The 21,079-nt window shown below is 43.7% G+C and overlaps 2 protein-coding genes across 9 annotated transcripts in view; one reads left to right on the top strand and one right to left on the bottom strand.

Moving 5' to 3' along the window:
* TMEM45B (transmembrane protein 45B) overlaps positions 1–8,923 on the top strand; it is a gene marked incomplete at its 3' end in the record, with an annotated part of 35,625 nt that extends 26,702 nt beyond the window's left edge. Inside the window, exons 2-6 of the mRNA XM_080929702.1 lie at positions 4,339–4,538; positions 6,157–6,366; positions 6,890–7,074; positions 7,546–7,691; positions 8,812–8,923. Of these exons, the coding sequence (XP_080785828.1) occupies positions 4,355–4,538; positions 6,157–6,366; positions 6,890–7,074; positions 7,546–7,691; positions 8,812–8,923 (837 nt within the window). The 5' untranslated portion in view covers positions 4,339–4,354. The remainder of the gene's footprint in view (positions 1–4,338; positions 4,539–6,156; positions 6,367–6,889; positions 7,075–7,545; positions 7,692–8,811) is intronic.
* A 4,153-nt stretch (positions 8,924–13,076) lies between these two features.
* Positions 13,077–21,079, bottom strand: part of NFRKB (nuclear factor related to kappaB binding protein) — a 30,602-nt gene continuing 22,599 nt past the window's right edge. For all 8 annotated transcript variants that reach the window (XM_080930304.1, XM_080930306.1, XM_080930305.1 and 5 more), the window contains 4 exons: positions 18,662–19,429; positions 15,195–15,301; positions 14,296–14,431; positions 13,077–14,190 (listed from right to left, as the gene is read on the bottom strand). In XM_080930304.1, coding sequence (XP_080786430.1) covers positions 14,065–14,190; positions 14,296–14,431; positions 15,195–15,301; positions 18,662–19,429 — 1,137 coding nt within the window. In that variant the 3' untranslated portion in view covers positions 13,077–14,064. The remainder of the gene's footprint in view (positions 14,191–14,295; positions 14,432–15,194; positions 15,302–18,661; positions 19,430–21,079) is intronic.

Here is a 21,079-nt window from a genome sequence, read left to right as displayed (position 1 = left end):
TAAATTCCAAGTGCAAAAAATTCTTGACTTTGCTCTCCATGAGAAATGAACACATAATGAATACTCAGGGATGAGAGATCAAAAACACACCAGCTTTGCTAACCTCTCAACTCAATCCTGATTGTGGTGAGCCCCAGACCAACCAGGAATTAGCAAGGGGAGCTTTACAATCAAGTTATACAGAAGGATTGAGAAAAATCTCTCTGCACATCTCCTGTGAACATGTTAGAGAGACCTGAAAAATCCCAGCAACAAGTGAAGGTCAAGGAAGACGTGAGAGGCTGGAGAGATGGCTCAGAGGTTAAGAGCACTGGCTGCTCTTCCAGAGGCCCTGAGTTCAATTCCCAGAAACCACATTGTGGCTCACAACCATCTGTAATAGGATCTGATGCCCTCTTCTGATGTGTCTGAAGACAGCAACAGTGTATTAACATAATTGAAATAAATAAAAGTAAAAAGTTTTTTTTTTTTTAAAAAAAAAAGGAGGACATGAAAGCTGTCCTTCTCCAACCCATAAACAGATGGCTTGACACAGACTGAACATCATGAAGAATTAAGGGCCTGAAGAAACCTCTGCTCAAATAACTGGCTGATAATCTCTGATAATGTATTATGAAAATAAGGATGCAACGTTTATGGAATCAAACTAATAAATAAAAAAATCAAGGATTATAGCTCAATAAAGAAGAATCTACACATCACGCAGGTCTCCATAACCCAGGCAAGTCACTGTACAGTCCAGAGCTGCTACAATTAAAAGGGACAAGACATAGAAACAGTAAATTATGAATTGCTATGAAAACCAAAGACACAAGAAGTTGAAAAAACTGCATGGCTTGCATGCTGCACTTAACAGACAAAGACTTCAATGCGGTTATTTTAAACCTACTCAGGGAAGTAAAACCGTTCAACGGCTTGAAGGGTAATATGATGAACTTGACTCAACAAATAGGGTACTTAAGTTAGAAATGCAAACTACAAAGAGTGGAAACTTTTTTTTAATATTTCTTAAAAGATTTTTATTTATTCTATGCATATGGATGCACCATTGCTATCCTCAGACACACCAGCAGAGGGCATCAGATCCCATGACAGATGGTTGAGAGTGACCATGTTGTTGCTGGGAATGAACCCAGGACCTCTGGAAGAGTCAGTGATCTTAACCACCGAGCCATCTCTCCAGCCCAAGAGTGGAAATCTTAACACTGAAAAGAACAGTTGCTAGAGTTAAGAACTCCTTAGAGCAGGGCCTCATGGTAGTGTACCATGTGATGTTAGAACTTGGCAGGAGGAGGACAATTTCAAAACCAGCCTGGACTATTATGTGAGACCTGTCTCAAAGGCAGGGGGGAGAAGAAAGAGAGATAGAAAGAAAAGGGGGGTGAATGGAGGAAAGGAGGGGAACCAAAAAAATCAAATAACTTGAAAACAATAAAATAGTTTGAAGAGCAGGTTGAAAAGAATAGAAATAACAGTCAGCAAATCATGAGAAAATATTAAAGTTTCCCACATACATGCAGCATGAGCTCCAAAAGAAGAAAGGGAGAAATGAAGAAATGCTGACTGAAAAACCTTCCAAATTTGATGGAAAACGTTTACCCTATAGACCCAAAAACCTCAGTCAGCCTAGCCAAAATTATGAATTTCAGACTCGAAGAGAGGATGTCTCTCAAAAAAGCCAGGAGAGAATTTACAAGTGAAAAAAATAAAATGACAGTGTGGGGTGATGTCTGAGTCTGAGTCCTCACTGCTAATGGGAGATGGATTTTTTTTTGAGCTAGTAACGGTTATCTCTCTTTTTTGCAAGATGCCCCATGCCCCAGCCCAAGAGACAGAGACAGAGAGACCCAACATTGACCTCTGGTCTATGAATACCCATGTGCATATATCGTGTACAGAAAATAAAGAGAGGGAGCGGAGAGGGAGAGGTGAGACAGAGAGAAGATGGATGGATGGATGGATGGATGGGTGGATGGATGGATGGATGGATGGATGGATGGGTGGGTGGATGGATGGATGGATGTCTGGATGAATATCTGAGGTAGCTAGACTGATTGAAGTTATTCATCTCCCAAAGACAGGCAGTGTAGCCTAGAGCAGGTGACTGCTTCTTCAAATGTGGATAAGAAAACTTAACATGAACAAAGAAACATACACCAAGCAACAGAATAACACACAAAAGCCATTGCAAAGAAATGGAGAGCTATGAATTTCTAGAACACAATTTCAAATAACTGCTGTAAGAAAGCAAGGTGAGCTAAAAGAGAGCAGACTGACTGATAAATCAGAAGTAAATATAAGATCAAACCAGAATCAAGAAATGAAATAGGAAGAGGCCTCGTGCCTGAGTCATCAGCCCCTCCCCCCACCACAGCCAGCAGTCAAGTCCGAGGTGTAAGTCAGACCTGGGTCATGACCCCAATCTTGAGAACAAAATGACAGCAATAGTCAAATAATCAGCTTCGTTAGAGGTTAATTAAACTAAAAAAAAACCCAAGAAGGGCCTGTATTAGAGGTAGAGAAATTTCCAGTGACCTGGCTCAAAGCCCAGGTGAGGTACACTCGGCAACGCTGTGACAGTCACAAAGAGAAGACATAGAATAAGAAGGTTGGAGCAGGAACCATGTGAGTCGTGAGACTGTATGAATGCCTCACGACCCTTCCCCCATGCTCCATGCCCTCTCAGTCATCACCAACTTCTTCAGGAAAAAGAACATCCTTTTTTTTCCTGAATAAGTCTTGGCTAACATTCATAATTTTGATAGCTGGAATCAGAACACATAGTGTGTGCCTCAGGATGAGTACCGGACACAGCCATCTGAGAGAATTCCGTCTCCAGCTCTGTGAACACGGCACTGTGCTTTGTACGCGTTCGTTGCTAGATTAACCATCGGCTTATACTACGCTGTGAATTGTGCCTTTCGCCCGTCGATTGTGTCTTTTTCCTTATGAATTTGGAACAGCTGGGGCTGGAGAGATGGCTCGGCAGTTAGGAGTACTGAGGAAGTGGAGTTGAGTCCCAGTTCCCACACGGCAGCTCAGAACTGCCTGGAACTCTATTTTCAGAGAGTCAGACTTTCCCGTAGATATGAATGCAGGCAGAATACCTATACCAAAAAAAAAAAAAAAAAAAAAAAAAAAAGTAAAATTAAACTTGAAAAAAAGTTAAAAAATAAATATGTAAAAGCTTTATAATGGACAGTCACTCCCTAATTTATCTGTTACCTTTGCATCTCTTAAATCTTTTTTTAGTTACATTTATGTTTCTCATGGGTGTGTGCGCCATGTGTGCCTCTGGAGATGAGAGAGGAACGTGTAGGTCCACTTCTTCCCCCGGACGAAGGTAGTCAGGCTCAGCCGCAAGCACCCTTTAAGCCATCTCACCAGCCCCCTTTTCATCTTCTTGACGTAAAAACTGCTTACACAGAACTGGCCCCGCCCCTCATCTGCAGAGAGATGGCTTCCCCACAATCCCTTGCAGGCTGCAGGGCTCTCGAGAGAGCAGGCTATACGCCTGGACTGGCCAGCACAGTAGGGCTGGCCCTGGTGGTACCAGTGCAGGTAAGCCAGCCCCAAGGGCATGGAAGTGGAAGAGCTGGTCCCGCCCCTTATTGGCTGTGGCTGTCTCTGTCCCGCCCCTTATTGGGTAAGCTGTCTCTGTCACACACACACACACACACACACACACACACACACACAAACACACACACAGCTATATGTGTCTGTATGTACATATGTGTACACACAGACATGCACATGCACACACAGCTTATATGTGTCTGTGAAAGAGTTAAAATTTTTAAGTTGGCCCCACTGACCCTGCCTTGAGGACAAATATGCCTCAAGGCTAAAAGCAAAATATCATGTTCAAAACAATGGCCCAACCCCAGACCATCTAGACTTAATTAGGTCTGGCTCCACAGTCCTGAGAAAAACAAGTACAAGGTCAGTGTGCCCCAAAATAGAGTAGCCTAGAGTTAAATCGTGTGCCAATTTAAATAAACCAATAAAATTGCTATGTGCCTGTTGCTAATTGCTTATGTGATTTTTCCCTATAAATACTTCTCCCCATTTGAGTTCAGGGTCGACTCCTCTCTTGCGTGAGATGCGTGTCGTCCTCAGAGCTCTGATCTCCTAAATACACCTCTTGCCTGATTGCATCAAGACTGTCTCTTCTTGAGTTCTTGGGTTTGCATTCTCCCAGTACTGGAGTGAGGGGCTTCCCCAATTCGGGGTCTTTCATCTGTATGTGCATATATGTACACACACAGCTATATGTCTGTATGTACATATACAACTTCCTCATTCAGTCACCTAACAGCAAGCCTCATTTTTTAGGCATCCTGGAACACTGATGGCAAACTTCAAGGGTCATGCTCTCCCAGGGAGCTTCTTTCTAATATTTGGACTGTGGTGGTCAGTGAAGTACCCACTGAAGTACTTCCACCAAAAGGGCCTGAAGAAGAACAGACTTAGCCATCAGCAACAGCGTATTGAGATCATTGAAGGCGCATTGAAGACTCTGTTTGCAGTCATTGGTAAGAACAGGTCATTTTGTCTATGGCATCTTCTCTTCACGTCCAGAACCTTCCACCCACCCCCAGAATCCTGTGAAATAGATTCTTACTAGCAGAAGTAATAGGACAAGGTCTTAGATGACTGCTGCTCTGTTTTATTTTAATATCCATGTGTACAAAGGTTTATATTAATAGACCCTTTTACTGTCTACACTATGAATAACAACCAAGTAAACTAGTTTTTGCCCTTTGAAGTCATAGAAACAGAACAAATGCTATGTGACAAAGATGCAAATAAGAATTGGGGGGGGAGGGTTAATATAAAAGCGTTTCAAGTTCTAAATAGAGTTTAGTTTCAATTAAATCATCATTCCCCAAATAGTCTTGATCTGGATCTCAGGGTAATTAACAACCACTCATTGGCATATCCTCCACACTAAAGTCTCAAACATTAACAGGACAGGTACCCACAGGGTGGCCAACAAGGCAGGCAACAGAAAGCCCTCAGAGGGGCTGTGAAGGATTCCAGCCCTACCTGTTTCTCATCGAACTCCCCACTGCTCTCTAGAGCAGCACGTGAGGGACCGGCAGTGAGTTCCTCCGGGAGCCACAGAGGGCGCTCTCAGGTTGCCTGCCACAGCCTACCTCGGTCTGAGGTGAAGCAGTGTCCTAAGACCCTCCAGCAAGCAAGATGTAAACACATGCCAGATTCAGCCAGGACTTCTTACACGCACCAGACAGCTCTTTGTGGGGCTCATGAGTACCATATGACTTAGTGGTATGAAAAAAAAAAAAAAAAAAAAAAAAAAACTAACATACTTGCCATCCTGACTGGGTCAATGTGACATTGTGACATTCTTCCATTCTAGCATCAGTGACACTTCTTCTTGATCATTCTACAACTTTCCTCATCCCTTATAAGTGAACGCAAATTTGAATGATTTCCAAGATTCCCCCAAAATATTTTAGGTACTAAGCGTAAATAAAGGCAAATCTGACTTTCAAACATGATTAAAAAGTAGAAAGGACAAAAGCCACTCGTGGTACAGGCTTGTAATCCCAGAGTCAAAAGGACAAATTTAAAGCTAGCCTGGGCTTGATAGTGATATTATCTAAAAAAGCAAAACCTAAACAAAGCCAAAAGAGAAAGTGATGAGATCCACGGGCTACCCAAAAAGCACAGTTTCATCAGACTGGCCTCACTTTTGTCTCTCTTTAGACACCATGGCCAGTGTGAGGCCTCATGTTGTTTACCAGTGCTGTTGAAGAGTGCTGTGCTGAGGGAGGTACCCACTCTACAGCAGCCCCAACACGTACCCAGGAGCCCATGCAGTGTCTCAGCCACACCAGCAGCCGAGGGGAGATGCTCTGCTTATCCCTGCTGTAGGGCACTGTCCCTGGAGACCAGTATGTTCCATTTCCACCACTGCTTCTGCCCCATCAAGGGGCAGTATGGATGAAACATTATGTTTCAAGGAAAAACTTCGTATGAAAGTAGTTTTCAAGTGGGTCCACTGACCTGTGGTCAGCTGCCATCCATCCCTGGACCCGATCCCTATCTCTGGGCAGCCTTGGCAATTTCATGTTTGCCACTGTTGCTACCTCGGCCATCTCAGGTTTCACTTTTACTTCCTGGCAGGGATCCTGGCAGAGCAGTTTGTTCCAGATGGGCCTCATCTGCACCTCTACGATGAAAACCGATGGACCAAGCTGATGAACTGGCAGCATTCCACCATGTACCTGTTCTTTGGTATCTCGGGAATCATGGACATGCTCACCTACCTTTACTTCAACATTGTGCCCCTGGGGTTAGACAGAGTGGTTTTGGCTATGGCCGTATTCATTGAAGGTAACTTGGCTGGAGAAAGGGGAAGATAGAAAAGTTGACCCTAGGAGAGATCAAAACTTAAAAGAAACGCTAGCATATAAAGACCTTCCTCAGAAAAATCAATTCTCAAGACTTCCAAAGCCTAAACAGGGTTGGGTCCTATGCTCTGGGTGGCCCACATAGCATGGTCCATGAGGGCACACCTGAAACATGTGTGTGTGCACGTGTGCGTGTGCATATGCATGATGTATGCATCCATGTATGGAGTATGTATGTTCACTCATTCAACTTACAAACCAGCACCATGGCTAAAATACTTACACCTAATCTGTCTTGCCTTTTAATGGAGTCTGCAGACAGACACATTCTTTTATATTCTCAACAGACCCACAAAACCAACAGTCTGCCAGTACAGACATAGCAGCAGAATGCTAAAGAATCTTAAATCGATTTAAGACAAATAAAGGGGGAAATTGCATAATTGGGAAGGGCCAGAGTGAATGTTCTTAAGCAGGTTTCTGATGGCTATCATTGGTTCACACAGGTTTCCTCTTCTATTTCCACGTTCACAACCGACCTCCACTGGACCAGCACATCCACTCCCTCCTGCTATTCGGTTTGTTTGGAGCTGCAATCAGTATCTCCCTGGAGCTAATCTTTCGGGATAACATTGTGCTGGAGCTTTTCCGAACCAGTCTCCTTATTTTGCAGGGAACCTGGTTCTGGCAGGTGATTATCCACACTCAATATGGTCTGGGTTGAAAAAGCCCCTTAGAGATGCCCAAGAGAAATCCTGAAAGTGGTTTGTTGCCTGGAAATGTTGCCTGGAAATGCAGCAAATACATGCGGGGGAGGCAGGGAGAAGTCTGAGGGGTATTGTCTATCCGGATGACCTTTTTATCCCCACACCACTCCCTGGTCTATGATGTTTTTCTCCACTAATAGCTTGCAGGTATACTGCCTGTATACCTGTATTTACTAAACTATTCATATGAAATGTTAGTCCTAAAGTGTAGCTACTCTTGAATCAGCCTACACAACAACCAAACTTAACTAAGAGCAACTTTCCTGAGTGAATAGGGCTTTTGGTGCAAGTGAGTTGTAGGAACTGTGAGGCAGCATACGACTGTCTGCTGGCCATGAAGACCACTGGCTACTTCTCACACAACCTACCAGGAAATTTTTCCTCTATTCCTCCAGATTGGATTTGTCCTGTTCCCGCCATTTGGAACGCCAGAATGGGACCAGAAGGACATGGACAACATCATGTTCATCACCATGTGTTTCTGCTGGCACTATCTGGTGGCTATCTGCATCATAGCTGTCAACTACTCCCTTGTTTACTGGTATGTCTGAAGCAGATCCTGCGCAAGTTTTTCCTCTCCCTAACTAGTCCCCTAAGGTAGATTTCTCTTAATGACTGCCAATGCCTTGCTCAACTTTGCACAAAGCATCCCTTCCTTTGTAGGGATGTTACCACAAGTCTTACTTGCCAGTGAGTCTAAGGCCAAGTTACACTGCCTTATTGGGTCAAGCAAACCTGTTTCAAACGCTGTTCTTAAAGATGCTAAGCTAGTGAAGGATAGGAAAGTCCTCAAAGCAGCAGTCAGTCTGGGCTGACGTCTACTGTCACTAGTTTGGTGATCCAATTACCTAGTTCAAGACTTGCTTTACTTACTTCCAAAATATAGACATCAAAATATGTACCAGGGCAGAAAGTACCTGTGATCATAATGGAGACTGTGAGAACCATTTTTAAAAAATATGTATTTATTTATCTATATGCAGACACTGTAGCTGTCTTCAGACACACCAGAAGAGGGCACTGAATTCCATGCCAGATGGTTGTGAGCCACCATGTGGTTGCTGGGAACTGAACCTCTGGAAGAGCAGTCAGTGTGCTCTTAACCACTGAGCCATCTCCCCAGCCTCAACTGTAAGAACTATTGACTCCTGCAGTTACTGCCCCAGACACCACAGAAAACTTAAGACACATGTTGACCTCTGATCCTCACTACTTTACTATGTACCAGTGTTGGTGGTGCTTTTCAACAAGTGGAGAAACAAGGGCTTCAAAAGGCTAAATAATTTTACCAACTAGTAAATGGAAAGCAAAGCTGGAATTTGGCATGTTAGCATAGAAGTCTGTTTCTGTGGAGCTGCCCCTGCCTCCCACCCCACCCGTCCTCACTTCCCTACACCCAAACAGATATACTTTCCCCACAAAGAACCCCCCCCCCCAGTGACCAAAGGGGGGGAGTGTCTTCTAGCTCCACTTTCTGGCCTGTGAAACAGCTAGATGGCAAGAGCCTGAATCTGGTCTCAAGAATATTTGGGTTACTCCCAAGTCCTTTCTCCTACTGTGGACAGAACACTGAGAAGCCAGATGTGTAGACTCATCCTGGAGTTATTGAATGGAAGACTTCCAAGGTTAACCTAATGGTTCTTATGGTATGTCTACTGCAGCTTTCTGACTCGGGTGAAGAGACGTGCAGAAGGAGAAATCATTGGGATTCAGAAGCTCAAGTCTGACCACACTGACCACTCAACCCTTTTGAGTGGCTCAGATGAGGAGTGACAACAGGCTTGGAGCCACGGAACCTTCACATCCTTTTAAACAGTAGCTGGGAAGGATGCAGCTTGTCCCCGGTACTCTGAGCTTGCCATGTGCCCCTAGGGTTCCATTTGCTGCATTCCCTCATCTACTACAAAGCCTGAGGCTCAAATACAGGAGATTAGACCTCAAGTGTTTTTATGCACCACGTTATTGGAATATTTAAGAAATTTTAACTAAAATATGTATTATAGTAGTACCAACCACACAAAAAAAATCTTCCAGTAGCAGGCCTGTCCTTGTAGAGGAGTGACTTTAAGACTCTGACCATCTACGCTGGAAAGTGACCATGTGGATGAATCCAGCTAGACATCACATCCCGCTTCTGATAACTAGCCCCTCTTCTCTCAAGCGAGCAGGTACTTTCTTCTCAGAAATGTTCCAGAAGTTAGATTTGGAGCTAAGACTAACATTTTAAATTAAAAAAGCAACTCACAAGCTTTGGTATTTTCAGTGTTATTTAACTATTCTCTAATCAGTCAAACTAGAGTACTGCATCTTAGCCTTGATCAGAGATTAAAAACAGGTGAAAGATCATTTCCTTAAATCAAGTAGCTGACTCATAGCTCAGCTGAAAACTGAAATTCTGCTAAAACCAATGCAATGATCTTGAATTATTAATGCAGACCTGATTCTCTACACGGTCCTGGACAGGCTCTATTTTGTGAGGTTTGTTCAGTTTTTATAACTTTCCTCAACACGTATTTATTAAACATCCATTTTGCCCTAGCACTGAACTGTCTCAAGAATTAATGAGATGTTCGTCACCGCACTGACAGTATAATGTAAAAGAACTCCTGGGGCTATCATAGGTAGTGTGGTGGGTTCCTGGTAAAAACTGTGCAGGGCAAGTTGGGTTTGGTGGCACGCACCTTTAATCCCAACACTTGGGAAGCTGGGGTAACTGATCTCTGAGTTCAAGGCCAGTGTGACCTACAAATTATCAGGACAGCCATTTTTTTTTTTTTTTTTTTTTTTTTTTGAAACCCTGTCTCCAACAACAACGGAAACAAAGTGCAGGGGCTGGAGACACAACCAAGCTGATAAGAGCACTTGCTGCTTTTCCAGAAGACCCAGCATTCCAAGCTTGGTGGGTCACTACTGTCTCCAACTGCACTTCCTGGCTATCTGCTATTCTCTTCTGACCTTCACAAGGATCAAGTACAAATGTGGTGCTCATACATACAGGCAAAACACACACGTGCATAAAATTAAAACAGAGAGAGAGAGAGAGAGAGAGAGAGAGAGAGAGAGAGAGAGAGAGAGAGAGAGAGAGAGAGAGAGAGAGAGAGAGAGGTGGGGGAGGGAGGGAGAGAAGGCACACCCAGACTTAGTAGTATATACAAAGCCACACAAGAACATGAAATACTGAATACACATTAGTTCCACTGAGAAGACTTCTGTGCCGAATAAAACTGAAGTCTTCGAGACCAAGTAACACCTTTCACTTGTGCAGCCATATGTGATGCTGGGACACACTCTTGCCATCCCCTGTAATTTAAGCATGTGAATTAAGTCCTCTGAGGCTTCATAAGATCAAACAGTCAGAGTAAAAAAACAAAACAAAACAAAACCAAACAAAAATCAAAAAGACAACCACCACTGAGACTTGGAAGCCTGGTGTCTTTCTCATGATCCACACCCTGTTTCTTCATAAACACCCACAAAGTCCTTCAGATTCTTTGGAAGAAATACTGAACTTTCATGAAATGTTCACTAGCTGGTCTTGCAAGAAAGTCACATACAAGGATTAAGAATCTGAAAACACTAGGTTAGAAAACTTCTGCACTCCTTTTCAAGAGTCCCTTTGGTTTGCCAGCTGGGCAAAAACTCAAACTTCATTCAACAAATGCCAAAAGACCCATTCACCAGCAACAACACAAAATCTGTTCTTTCCTTAGGTCCAAGTTGGAAAAGAGACTTATTTCCAGTTTTATTTTCATAGAAAAAGGTGCAAAGATGCATTTGAGAATTTTTTTATATTGGCAGAACACAGAAACAGTATTCTTGAGAGACTGACATACAATTATTAAATATAGAACATTAAAATATTTTTGTATCACTAACCAGGATACCTCACTGAACAGCCAACCCTAGCAAAACATTCTTAGAGTTAAAGTACAAGCTATGGGGCTGGAGAGATGCTACTTCCTGCTCTTCCAGAGGACCTGAGCTCAGTTACCAACACCTACTTGTAGACAACCTCTTCTGGCTTCCACCAGCCCCGGCACATATATGATATAAATACATGCACACAAATATGCAGATACAACTAGATAAGAATAAATCTTAAAGTACAATCCAATCAGAATGCTGTGCCCCAAATCTTGTCTTGGACATAGTCTGAATTATTTTACCAATCTACCGACCAAATGCTCGAAGGACAATGACTGTGTGGAACTCTTGAGGTCTACATGTGAAGAAAGCACATGTGTTAATATGCTGGTGCTGTTGCTAAGACAACTCCACTTGGTCTCCAATCTTTACTATTCCAACAATAGACTAGAAAGTATCCAAACTAGACTTTCTGGGAGGGGGGGGTGTCAACCCCACAAACTGGCATCTCAAAACAGACCTGTGTTTTACAAGTGTGCTCTCTAGGATATACATATCTGACATACACATACAGGCAGTCAAGTGATCTAGTAGATAAAAGTTTAGGTAGGATAAACCTGAAGCTAAATATGAGTCACGTTTATGAGATTTGCTAAGTAAAATCAGAAGAGGTTTAGCCAACAGTAAATATCTGAGAGAATATTGCCTACTTTCTTATTGTTGTCTAGAAACTACCACATTGTTTTTTCTGTGTGAAATATATCCAAAAACATAAAACACTTGTCAACTCTTATTCCCCACTATGGTCCTCTTCCCTCTCATCAGTCAGTCCCGATGCCAGGCCTCAGGGACCCATCAAGAGTGCAATTCCATCTCATCCCATCTCCTGTGGTTTAAGAGCTAGGCTCGCCACCTAATTACCTACCTTCAAGTTTCACCAGAACACATCCTAGTGAGTTTTCCTTAAGGGTACAGCACATGTCACCAGAGGCCATGTGGAAGCCCATGACCCATGCTCCAGCTGACTGTAAAGGGCAGGGAAACTGCTTCTGCAGTGGTATCAATGACTGTAAGCGTACAGTTGAGAGGGAGGCATGATGACTCCTGTGACAACACACCCCCCAGTCCCTCCTGGCCACAAAAGGGTGACAGCCTCAACACAAAGCCATTGAAGAGAACTCTCAAGGAGTGTGATGGAGATGCTGAGGTAATGACTTCTAGTGGGGGTGTGGGAGGGGAGGGACCCAGTTCTGAGGGGGTGGGCCACTGGGAGTTTGACCATGATCCAGTGAATATGTGGACAACACAAATTGGACCTGTTTTCTTTTCTATTTTATTTGGAGGGAGGGGTAGTAACAAGGGTGGGGGGACAGACATGGAAGGGCTGGAAAATGGGATTAGGGTACATGATGTGAAATTTCCAAAGAATCAATAAAAATATTGTGTTGGGAAAGAGTTCAGCACAAAGGAAATGTAACTTAGAAGGATCTAACTTTTCTTCTACAGTTCTGAGATAGGGTCTAATATGGCACCCAGGTGAACCTCTAGCTGAGCACAAGTCTGAAGTCTTACTCTTCCGGCTTCTACTTCTGGAGTGGAGGGCTTGCATTATAGGCCCATGTGACTTTACCATCTCCTTTTTAGGGATGCTGGGGATCCAATCCATGCCTGTGGTAGCCAGCTGGCACTTTCTCTCACTGGGACTGACTTAGACCCATCTTGATTTTCTCTAATCCTCCCTCAGATTTGTATCTTCTCACCATTAGAGAGATGCCAGTTATATCTGACAGAATTGCTGTAAGATTCAAATACAACTGTAAAGCCACTTTGTAGCCAAAACCACTTTAAGCCTTTTCTGTTGCTCAGCAACTTGCCAAATAAACCAGTTTCAACACACCTCCTACTTAAACCAGCCATTCCCATTCTACGTGCCCCCTAGTTGTTTCCCCATAAAAGACAACGATTAAAGGCCCGGAAATTAAAGATACATTTTTAATAATTTGGATACTTTCACAAAGAGACAAGGAAGCCCTATCCTTGCAGAAAGGTTTTCCCACCCACCCCTGCACCACAGCAAAACATGTACAGCCAGTACATTAAGTACTTGGACTTTGTAAAGTACCCTTCTGAACGCTGTCTGTGACTGGTGGTAGTTGACAAGTGTGAAATGGCCAGGAATAAAAACATCAAATTCACCCATTTCTCCTCAAGCTGGCACTGCCAGGCAGTGCCTACCCCTGCCCCCACCTCCACCACTTCTATGTGCCAATCAGGGGGCCAGCTCCAAGGGTCTGATTTGCTATGGCTGTTCTACAGCAAGGAGAATGTGCAATGTCTGGGCTGTAAGCAAGTGCTCTGTGAGAGCAGCATCTCACCGGCTTTCCTACTCTCCTGTCCAACAGCTCTCCACTTGCATGTGGACAATGCCCACAAGAGAGGACACCCACTTGAGGGGTCCACACTACCTCATGACCTACATTTTCTTACCATATAGACTCTCCATTATCAAGTAAGCCGCCAAACTGTTAAGAGTCTTGCCATGCTCTCATGCTGGTCGAAGGGGTAAGTGATCAGTTTAGGGGCACTGAAGCCCAAGTTTCTATTTAATAAAAGAGTTCCTTAAAAAAATAAGTTACACAAAATTTTCTGGACAGAAAACTCACATCTCAGCAAGTCATCGAGAGGATCAGAAACTACAAAGTAAAATCCTCACATAGAATGAGGCTTATTCCCTGCCAGCCCACTCACCACTGCAGGCCTGCTCCCTGGGCATCCAACATTCAGGAGGTAACCCTGGCTTGTGTGACTGTGAGCTCCCAAGACTCTGATGTTCTCTCTTCCTGGACTAGACAGATCATCCCTGAACCCTAAAAAGGGACACTGCCAGGGCTTCACTCTCAAGTGTGGCAGCAGAATCTAGGCCACCGCTGCCATCACTCTCCACCACCCTGCCTGCCTCAAGCAGGACAGCTCAGAAGAACGATGCAGCCTCCCTGCTCAGCTGAGAAACACCAGGCCTGCTCTCTTAGAGAAGCCGCCTTTCTTCTCAGTTACTGCTGCTCAGGTGCTTGTTTAGGTGACGGAGCTGTGGTCACAACAACAGTGGACACTGCTTTGGAGGAGCCAGAAGCTGTGCCCTGTTGCAGATGGGATGCTGGGACAGTCTGGATGCGCACCTGCTTACAAAGAGAAAAGGTCTCATCAGTGGATTGCACTGTTCATCAACTAAGCAAAGGAAACAAGCAAGCCTGAGCTGATCAGCAGTCTGCATTAGACCTTACCTGTGTAGCCTGACCTTGTTGCTGAAGCTGCTGCAACTGCTGGGCAGTGAGGAAACTCACTGGCTTATTGCCAGCAATGAGCTTAGTACCTGCTGGCATGGTTGTGAGGATGATGTTGCGACCCAGCGCACTGAGACTGTGAAAGGGAAACAGAAGTAAGTGTGACCATGATGTTGCTCAGGCTCAGACTGAAGCGACATACTGCATGAAGGCCAATGAAAAGGCCTGATACCCAGGAAGAATCATCTGATTCAAATGCAATCCCATACTAGGACATTTCTCCTAACCTTCCGTGGTAGTAGCCTCCAGAGTAGTGGATAAAATAGTTTAAACTCTATACTCGGCCCAGGAAGACTCAGGCACTACCAGGAAGTATGTATCCCTGGCAAGGAACTCTCCCAGTTGGACAAGAACTCAAGAGTATCCCAGAGAGTACAGGTGTGAGCCAGCCTCAGCAACCCAGTTAAGTTGCCTGTCTTTCAGGAAAGAAAAGGCCACCCCACGCCCCAAAACAGTTTTATCGTGATTAGGAATGCCAGAATGACTGCATGAGTCTTTTATTCCTGTTTAAGTCCAGGCCAAAGAAAACCAACATTCATCAAACTATCTTAAGCTTACACTCTAATACAGGGTGGATCCCTTACACCATCACATGCCAGCATCCTGCACCTCCTCATTTCATTTCCTACCACTTAATATATTACTGCTTTATTACCCCTGCTGGATTCTTCTCGCTCTTTTACAATATAACCTGGGCACAGAATGGCTCTTTTGTGTCTTAATCATTGCATACAAAACAATACTGGGGATTCAATGTGTATTACTGCTGAAAATGTCAGGTGCCAACCACCTACCCATTCTGTAACAACTACTTCTGCTATCCTACCAACAGCACTCACTTGGCTCCAATGTTGCCTTTGATGATGGGGGCTGTAACCACGCTCTTGCCCTTCATTGGCTGGCTAATCACAGAGAGAGGAACTGTGATCCTGGTAGGCAGCTTCCCCTACAAATGAAACAATTAGCTTTGTGAAAAAAACAGCTAGTGTCTACTGAGAGGCAAGAGCACTACAGACACCTCCAACCCTCATTCCCCCAAGGGTCCCAATATTCCTGCAAACAGAACCCAAGCAACTCCAATAAGCTGGCTTATAACAAGTTATATCTCACCTGTTCTACTATCTAAAGAACAGCAACTGTCTGTTCAGAAGGGAATTTAGACTTAGAGCTGGGAGAGTGAAGTGTGTGTGTGTGTCCCAGGCTGGCCCTCAGTTCAGACTTCCTGCCTCAGCTTCTCCAGTTCCAGAACTATAGGCATGTACCACACACTCGGCCAACAGCCTGGAACTTTTAAACAATGCTGAAAATTCCATTTTGTGTTATGTGTGTAACTAGAAGCCTTTGGGGACAAGGGGTCCAAGAGTATAGTTTCCATATGGAATGTCCCCCACTGGCTCATATACTGACTGCTGGTAAGACTAATGTGAAAGACTAGACACTTTCAGGAAAGGTGAGGCCTAGCTGGAGGAAGTAGCAGGAGTATGATCCCGAAGGCTAGCCTGACCCTCGGTTCCTGCTTCACCGGATGCCTCCTCTGCTGAGCTGGGTAGCCTCTGAGATACACTCCAACTATTATCATTCTCTGCCTCATCACTGGCCCACAATCAACAAGGCAAAAGTCTGGGGCTGAAACCTTAGTGACCATGACCTAAATTCATCCAAGTTGTTTATGACAGGATTTTGTCACAGCACTATAAAATCTAACAGTGTAGAATTCTTAAAAAGTATTTTAGATTTATTTTATGTATAAATATTTTATCTAAATGTATGTATGTGCCCGACACATGTACCTAATGCCAGTGAAAATCACAAGAGGACACCAACTCTACTGGAACTTTAGTTATAAATAGTGATGAGCCACTATGAGAATGCTGGGTTTAATTCATTATATAGTGCTGGATTTGTATGAACTTTTCTATCTAGATTCATGAACGATGCTGGTCTACAGCTTTTTTTATTGTAATGTCTACATCTAGTTCTGGTATGAGGATGATGCTGACTTCACAGACAAATTAAGTGATTCCATGACTTCTACAAAAATATGTAGATGATTGTGACATTACTTCTTTTACAAGCATTTGGTAGAATCACCCACTTTATTTCCTATAAAAAGTATTAGCTCAATTTATGAGAAATAAGTCAACTGAAATTACCCACTTCTTCCTTACGTGACTTTTCATTTTGCATTTATTATGGAAATAAACACATGTGTATATGAACCACAAAGTGTGTGTTCACCTGACAGTCCCAGATCCACTCAGATTGGTGACTCCTATTTGTCTGGGTGTCCATAACACATGATACAGTACTGGACACTCAGCAACTATATGGTGAGGAAAGACAGAGGACCTCTAGTACTAAAGAGAAAATGAACAGCACCCCAGTGGAATGCAGGCTCACCTGGGCAGGCAGCAGGACAATCTGATAAAAACAAGTCACATTTTTCCAGAGGTAAGGAAGGTGAGTTAGGGGACACTAATAACAAACTTGGCCAAGTGGAAAAAAAAATAACCCCAAAGTTCATACAGTCCAAGAAGAAAAAGAGACTCGGAGAGAACCTGTACACATGGAGTGCAGAGGTCAAACGCCCCAGGATGCTGGAGGAAACAAAGAGCCACTATACCTTAGGTGCCTAGTTTCCAATGTTTGGTTAGTAATAAAGGCTAATATATTTTTATCCTTGCCTAGATAAGGCACACATACAAAATCTTGAAAGTATTAAAGAAAATACTGATAAATGTAATCAGAGAATACCAAATACAAGGTTAAGAGGTAGGGAGCAAACTGGGCTTGGTGACAATCCTACAACTCAGGAAGCTAAGGTGGTCTGATCTACAAAAAGTTCAGGGCAGCCAGGAACACAGCTAAATCACCAAGAAAGAAAAAAAAACAAGACCAAACCTAAGGTAAGATCAAAGGAAAATATTTTTCCCTGCAGTAGTTAGGGCTAAAAGCCAAAGCCTTAAGCCCACTAGGCAACCACACTACCACTGAGCTACATCCCCAGTTCCAAACTGGAAGAAAATACTTCCTATGCACAGAACAATATGTAACTGGCAAATCTTTTTGGCAGTACAATTACAGTGTCAAAACTCTCAATACATGTACCTTAAACAATTGTGGGAGACCACTTTCTGTGGCACCAACAGAACCCTCAACAGAAGATGATGTACTACTACATACTAAAAAGAACAAGGTCAACATCTGAGTATGGTCTACAATGACACCCGAGACGTTCTTAACTCCATGTATATGTATGGAATGTTCAGGATGGGCTGGAAGGATAAATACACTATTCATTAGCCCTGTAAGAACAGAACAGCAGAAGGTAAAGGAAATTTTGTATTTTACCCTATACTTCTAATACTGTTCTTTGGTTTGGTTTGGTTTGGTTTTTCTTGGTGGGGAGGGGGATGTCAAGACAGGGTTTCTATGTGTATCTTTGGCTGTCCTGAAACTAATTCTGTAGACCACGCTGGCCTCAGACTCAAGAGATCCACCTGTCTCTGCCTTCCGAGTGCTGGGATTAAAGGTATGCGCCATCACCGCCTGGTTCTTTGTAATCTTTATGGGTGTGTGTGTGTCTGCCACACACACATACATACATATACACTTTTGTAAATTGTATTCCAAAATCAACAGCCCAAATCTGTAAGTCAAATGAAGTGATAAGAATAGTTCTCAGTCTCCTAAGGGACAGGGACTGACCCTAAACACCTTTCCCAGGCTGGCCTTAACAATACACACCTGCAATCCCAACACTTGGTAGACTACAAGAGGAAGGGCAATGAATATGGATCAAAAGTCAAGACCAATTTCTAAGCCAGCCTGGGTTATGTAGCAAAACACTGCTGTCCTGGCTCATTTTATGTCAACTTAATACAAACTAAGAGTCATCTCAAAGGAAAGAATCTCATCTGAGAAAAATACCTTCAAAGACCCAGCTGTAAAACATTTCCTTACTTAGTTACTGATGAGGTGGCCCCAGCCCACTTTGGGTGGTTCCATTCCTGAGCTGGTGGTAGTTCTGGGTTCTAAAGAAAGCAGGTTACTACTCAAGCCAGTAAGCAGCACCCCTCAGTGGCCTCTAGGGTCCTGTCCTGTTTGAATTCCTGTCCTGACTTCCTTTAATAATGAATAGCAATGTGGACATGTAAGCCAAATAAAATAAAATCCTGTCCTCCCCAAGTTGCTTTTGGTCACTGTGTTTCATCACAGCAACAAAACCCCTAAGACACCTGTCTCCTCCCAGAAAATAGTTCCTTGAACAGAGAGGGCTAAAATCTTTACGATCAACATTACTCACAGACTGAGATGTGGACACAACCGTAGTGTTAACAGGAACCTGTCGCACAGTGGGGGCTCCAGTCCCGATGCTGATGGGGGTGCTTGTTGCCCCAGAAGCCACAGCCACAGTCTTAGACACAGTGGCACTTATACTGGGTAGGGATACTGTTGAAGAATGGACAGTTCCAGACCCGCCAGCAACAGAAGCTCCTTGCTTTGCATGTGCTGCAACAGTAATGGTCTGGCCTGCTTTAGGAGGCATCACTCCCAGGCCCTGCACAATGCGGATTGTGGCAGCAGGTTTTGCTTCTGAAGAGGCCACTGTGTTCTTTCCCTTCTGATCTGCCACACTCACACCAAGAGCTGGCATCAAGCGAAAAGCTGAATTCGAGGTTTCTGTTGGCTTGAGATCAGGAGTTACTTTGACCACGGTAGTACCTGCTGGAGCTGATGAAGGAACACTGGCTGAAGGGGCCTTAGCAGGGCTGTCAGCTGCATGGACAGGGTTGGAAGTAACATGCAAGGTAGCAGAGATGCCTTTGCCTGCAGTGCCACTCCCTGCCCCAAAGAGGTCCTGAGTCAACTTGACTGTGGTAACCTGAGACTTGGCCAATGTGGCCATCATGTCTGGAGTGATTCTCAAAACCGTCTGGCCCTTGGCATCTGTGGTGATGGAAGAAGGTGGCAGACGTAGTACATCTTTACCCTGGATACGGAAGTTTGTGGCTGTGAGTGGAATGCTGTTGCCTGTCTGGGGCTTCACACCAAGCTGCCCAGTGATTGACACCTAGATAGGAAAACAGAGTAGCCAAGAAAATATTCATAGTGCTAAGCCAGTCATGGGATGGGATTAGGCAAATATCTACTCATGAGCATACATTTCACATATCTTTAACTCTTTATTTTGAAAAATGGTAAACACAAACAGAAGTAAAGACAAATGTAGTAAACCATATACCCTTTACCCAGCTTCAAATTACCATTTCTTTGTCAATCTTATCTGTCCTTTCCTGGCTTTAGGAAGGAATGGAAGAGATTGAGCTGGAATTCTGGCAGTTATCAACAGCAGAATGGGTAGTATATGAGGTTTAATAAAGCAGACATGCCCTCCAAAGGATGTTAAATCCAGGGCTTCATCACTGAGCTACATCTAGAAGAAGTGGGATATCTTAAAATACATCAAGATACATTGTTTCTGTTTTGTGTGTGTGTGTGTGTGTGTGTGTGTGTGTGTGTGTGTGTACACACATATATAATTAGTCAGAGATATGCAACTTAGCAAGGGTTTTTTTTTTTCCTTAAGCTAAAAATATTAATCACAATGCCAGCACTACAAAGCAAGTACTATCAGCACCTACCTGCCTGTCCCCCATCTCCCCACCACCCTCTGGTAATATTAAATCCAGCTATTTACAACAAGCCCACCTATTTTGAGCAACAGTGTAGTACACCAGCTCCAAGAAGGGGTTCTGGAGTCAGACTCCCTGGACTCCATCACTTTCTAGCTTCACTGCCAATAAGTAACAGCTTAACCCGTGTTCTACTCAATGCCTCTCAGTGTCCCTTTTACTGGATCACTGCTACAGAAACAAGTTCAAATAACACTGGCCATTCAAACACATCATCAAATCTGACTGCTTCATGACTCCCCCGCACACAACACTACAATCCAAATTCTAGGCCGCAGCAAAATTTTTTAAATTACTCATTTATTTATTTCTGAACCCACGTCTGCCATTCCTTTTTAACAATGTAGACTGTCCTAGTCACATCTACTTAACAGCTACACCCAGTAATAAGTCTCATCAATACTTTGTACCACAGCTCACCCAAGTGCTGCCCAATCTGCAAGAATACACTAATCTCAGCGTCCCACATTTTATCTCCTGGTAAACGATAACACTATACCTAACCATTCCATCCAGAACCCACAGAAAGACCTCTTTTAGATTCACATTCAAGCTACCAGCAAAGCACACAAGCTACATTCACTTCTTACCACAGCTGACAAATACCCTGCATACCTCTCACCCAGGCTGCTCCAACTGCTCTACATAGTCTCCTTGGTTTTATTCTTGTTTCCCCAAGTGCACTGTATTCAGTAGCTATGGATTACCTACAAACTAGATCCACAATCTGCCTGTGGTTCACCATCACATTAAGTCAGAAGCAAGGTTAGCACTGTCAACCTTCCCAAATGCAGTGCCTGTGCACTAACTGTAACCACAATGACTTGGTGTGACACTCCTCCATAGTGTTTCTGATGTAAAACACTTACTTTGCAGGTTTACACAGACAGTATTCTATCTCCAGGTCACTACCATGTGGTACAGCAGCTTCATTCATCTCCTTTAGTCACATCCCATCATCATGGCTAAAATCACACATGATACTACTCAACCTTCCAACTTCACTCAAATCACCAGTGTTCCTTATT

This window comes from Micromys minutus (assembly GCF_963924665.1).
Source record: "Micromys minutus genome assembly, chromosome: 16".
In the NCBI taxonomy this organism is placed as follows: Eukaryota; Metazoa; Chordata; class Mammalia; order Rodentia; family Muridae; genus Micromys; species Micromys minutus.
Note: the sequence above shows the minus strand (reverse complement) of the source record. Positions and strands in the feature narration are given on the sequence as shown.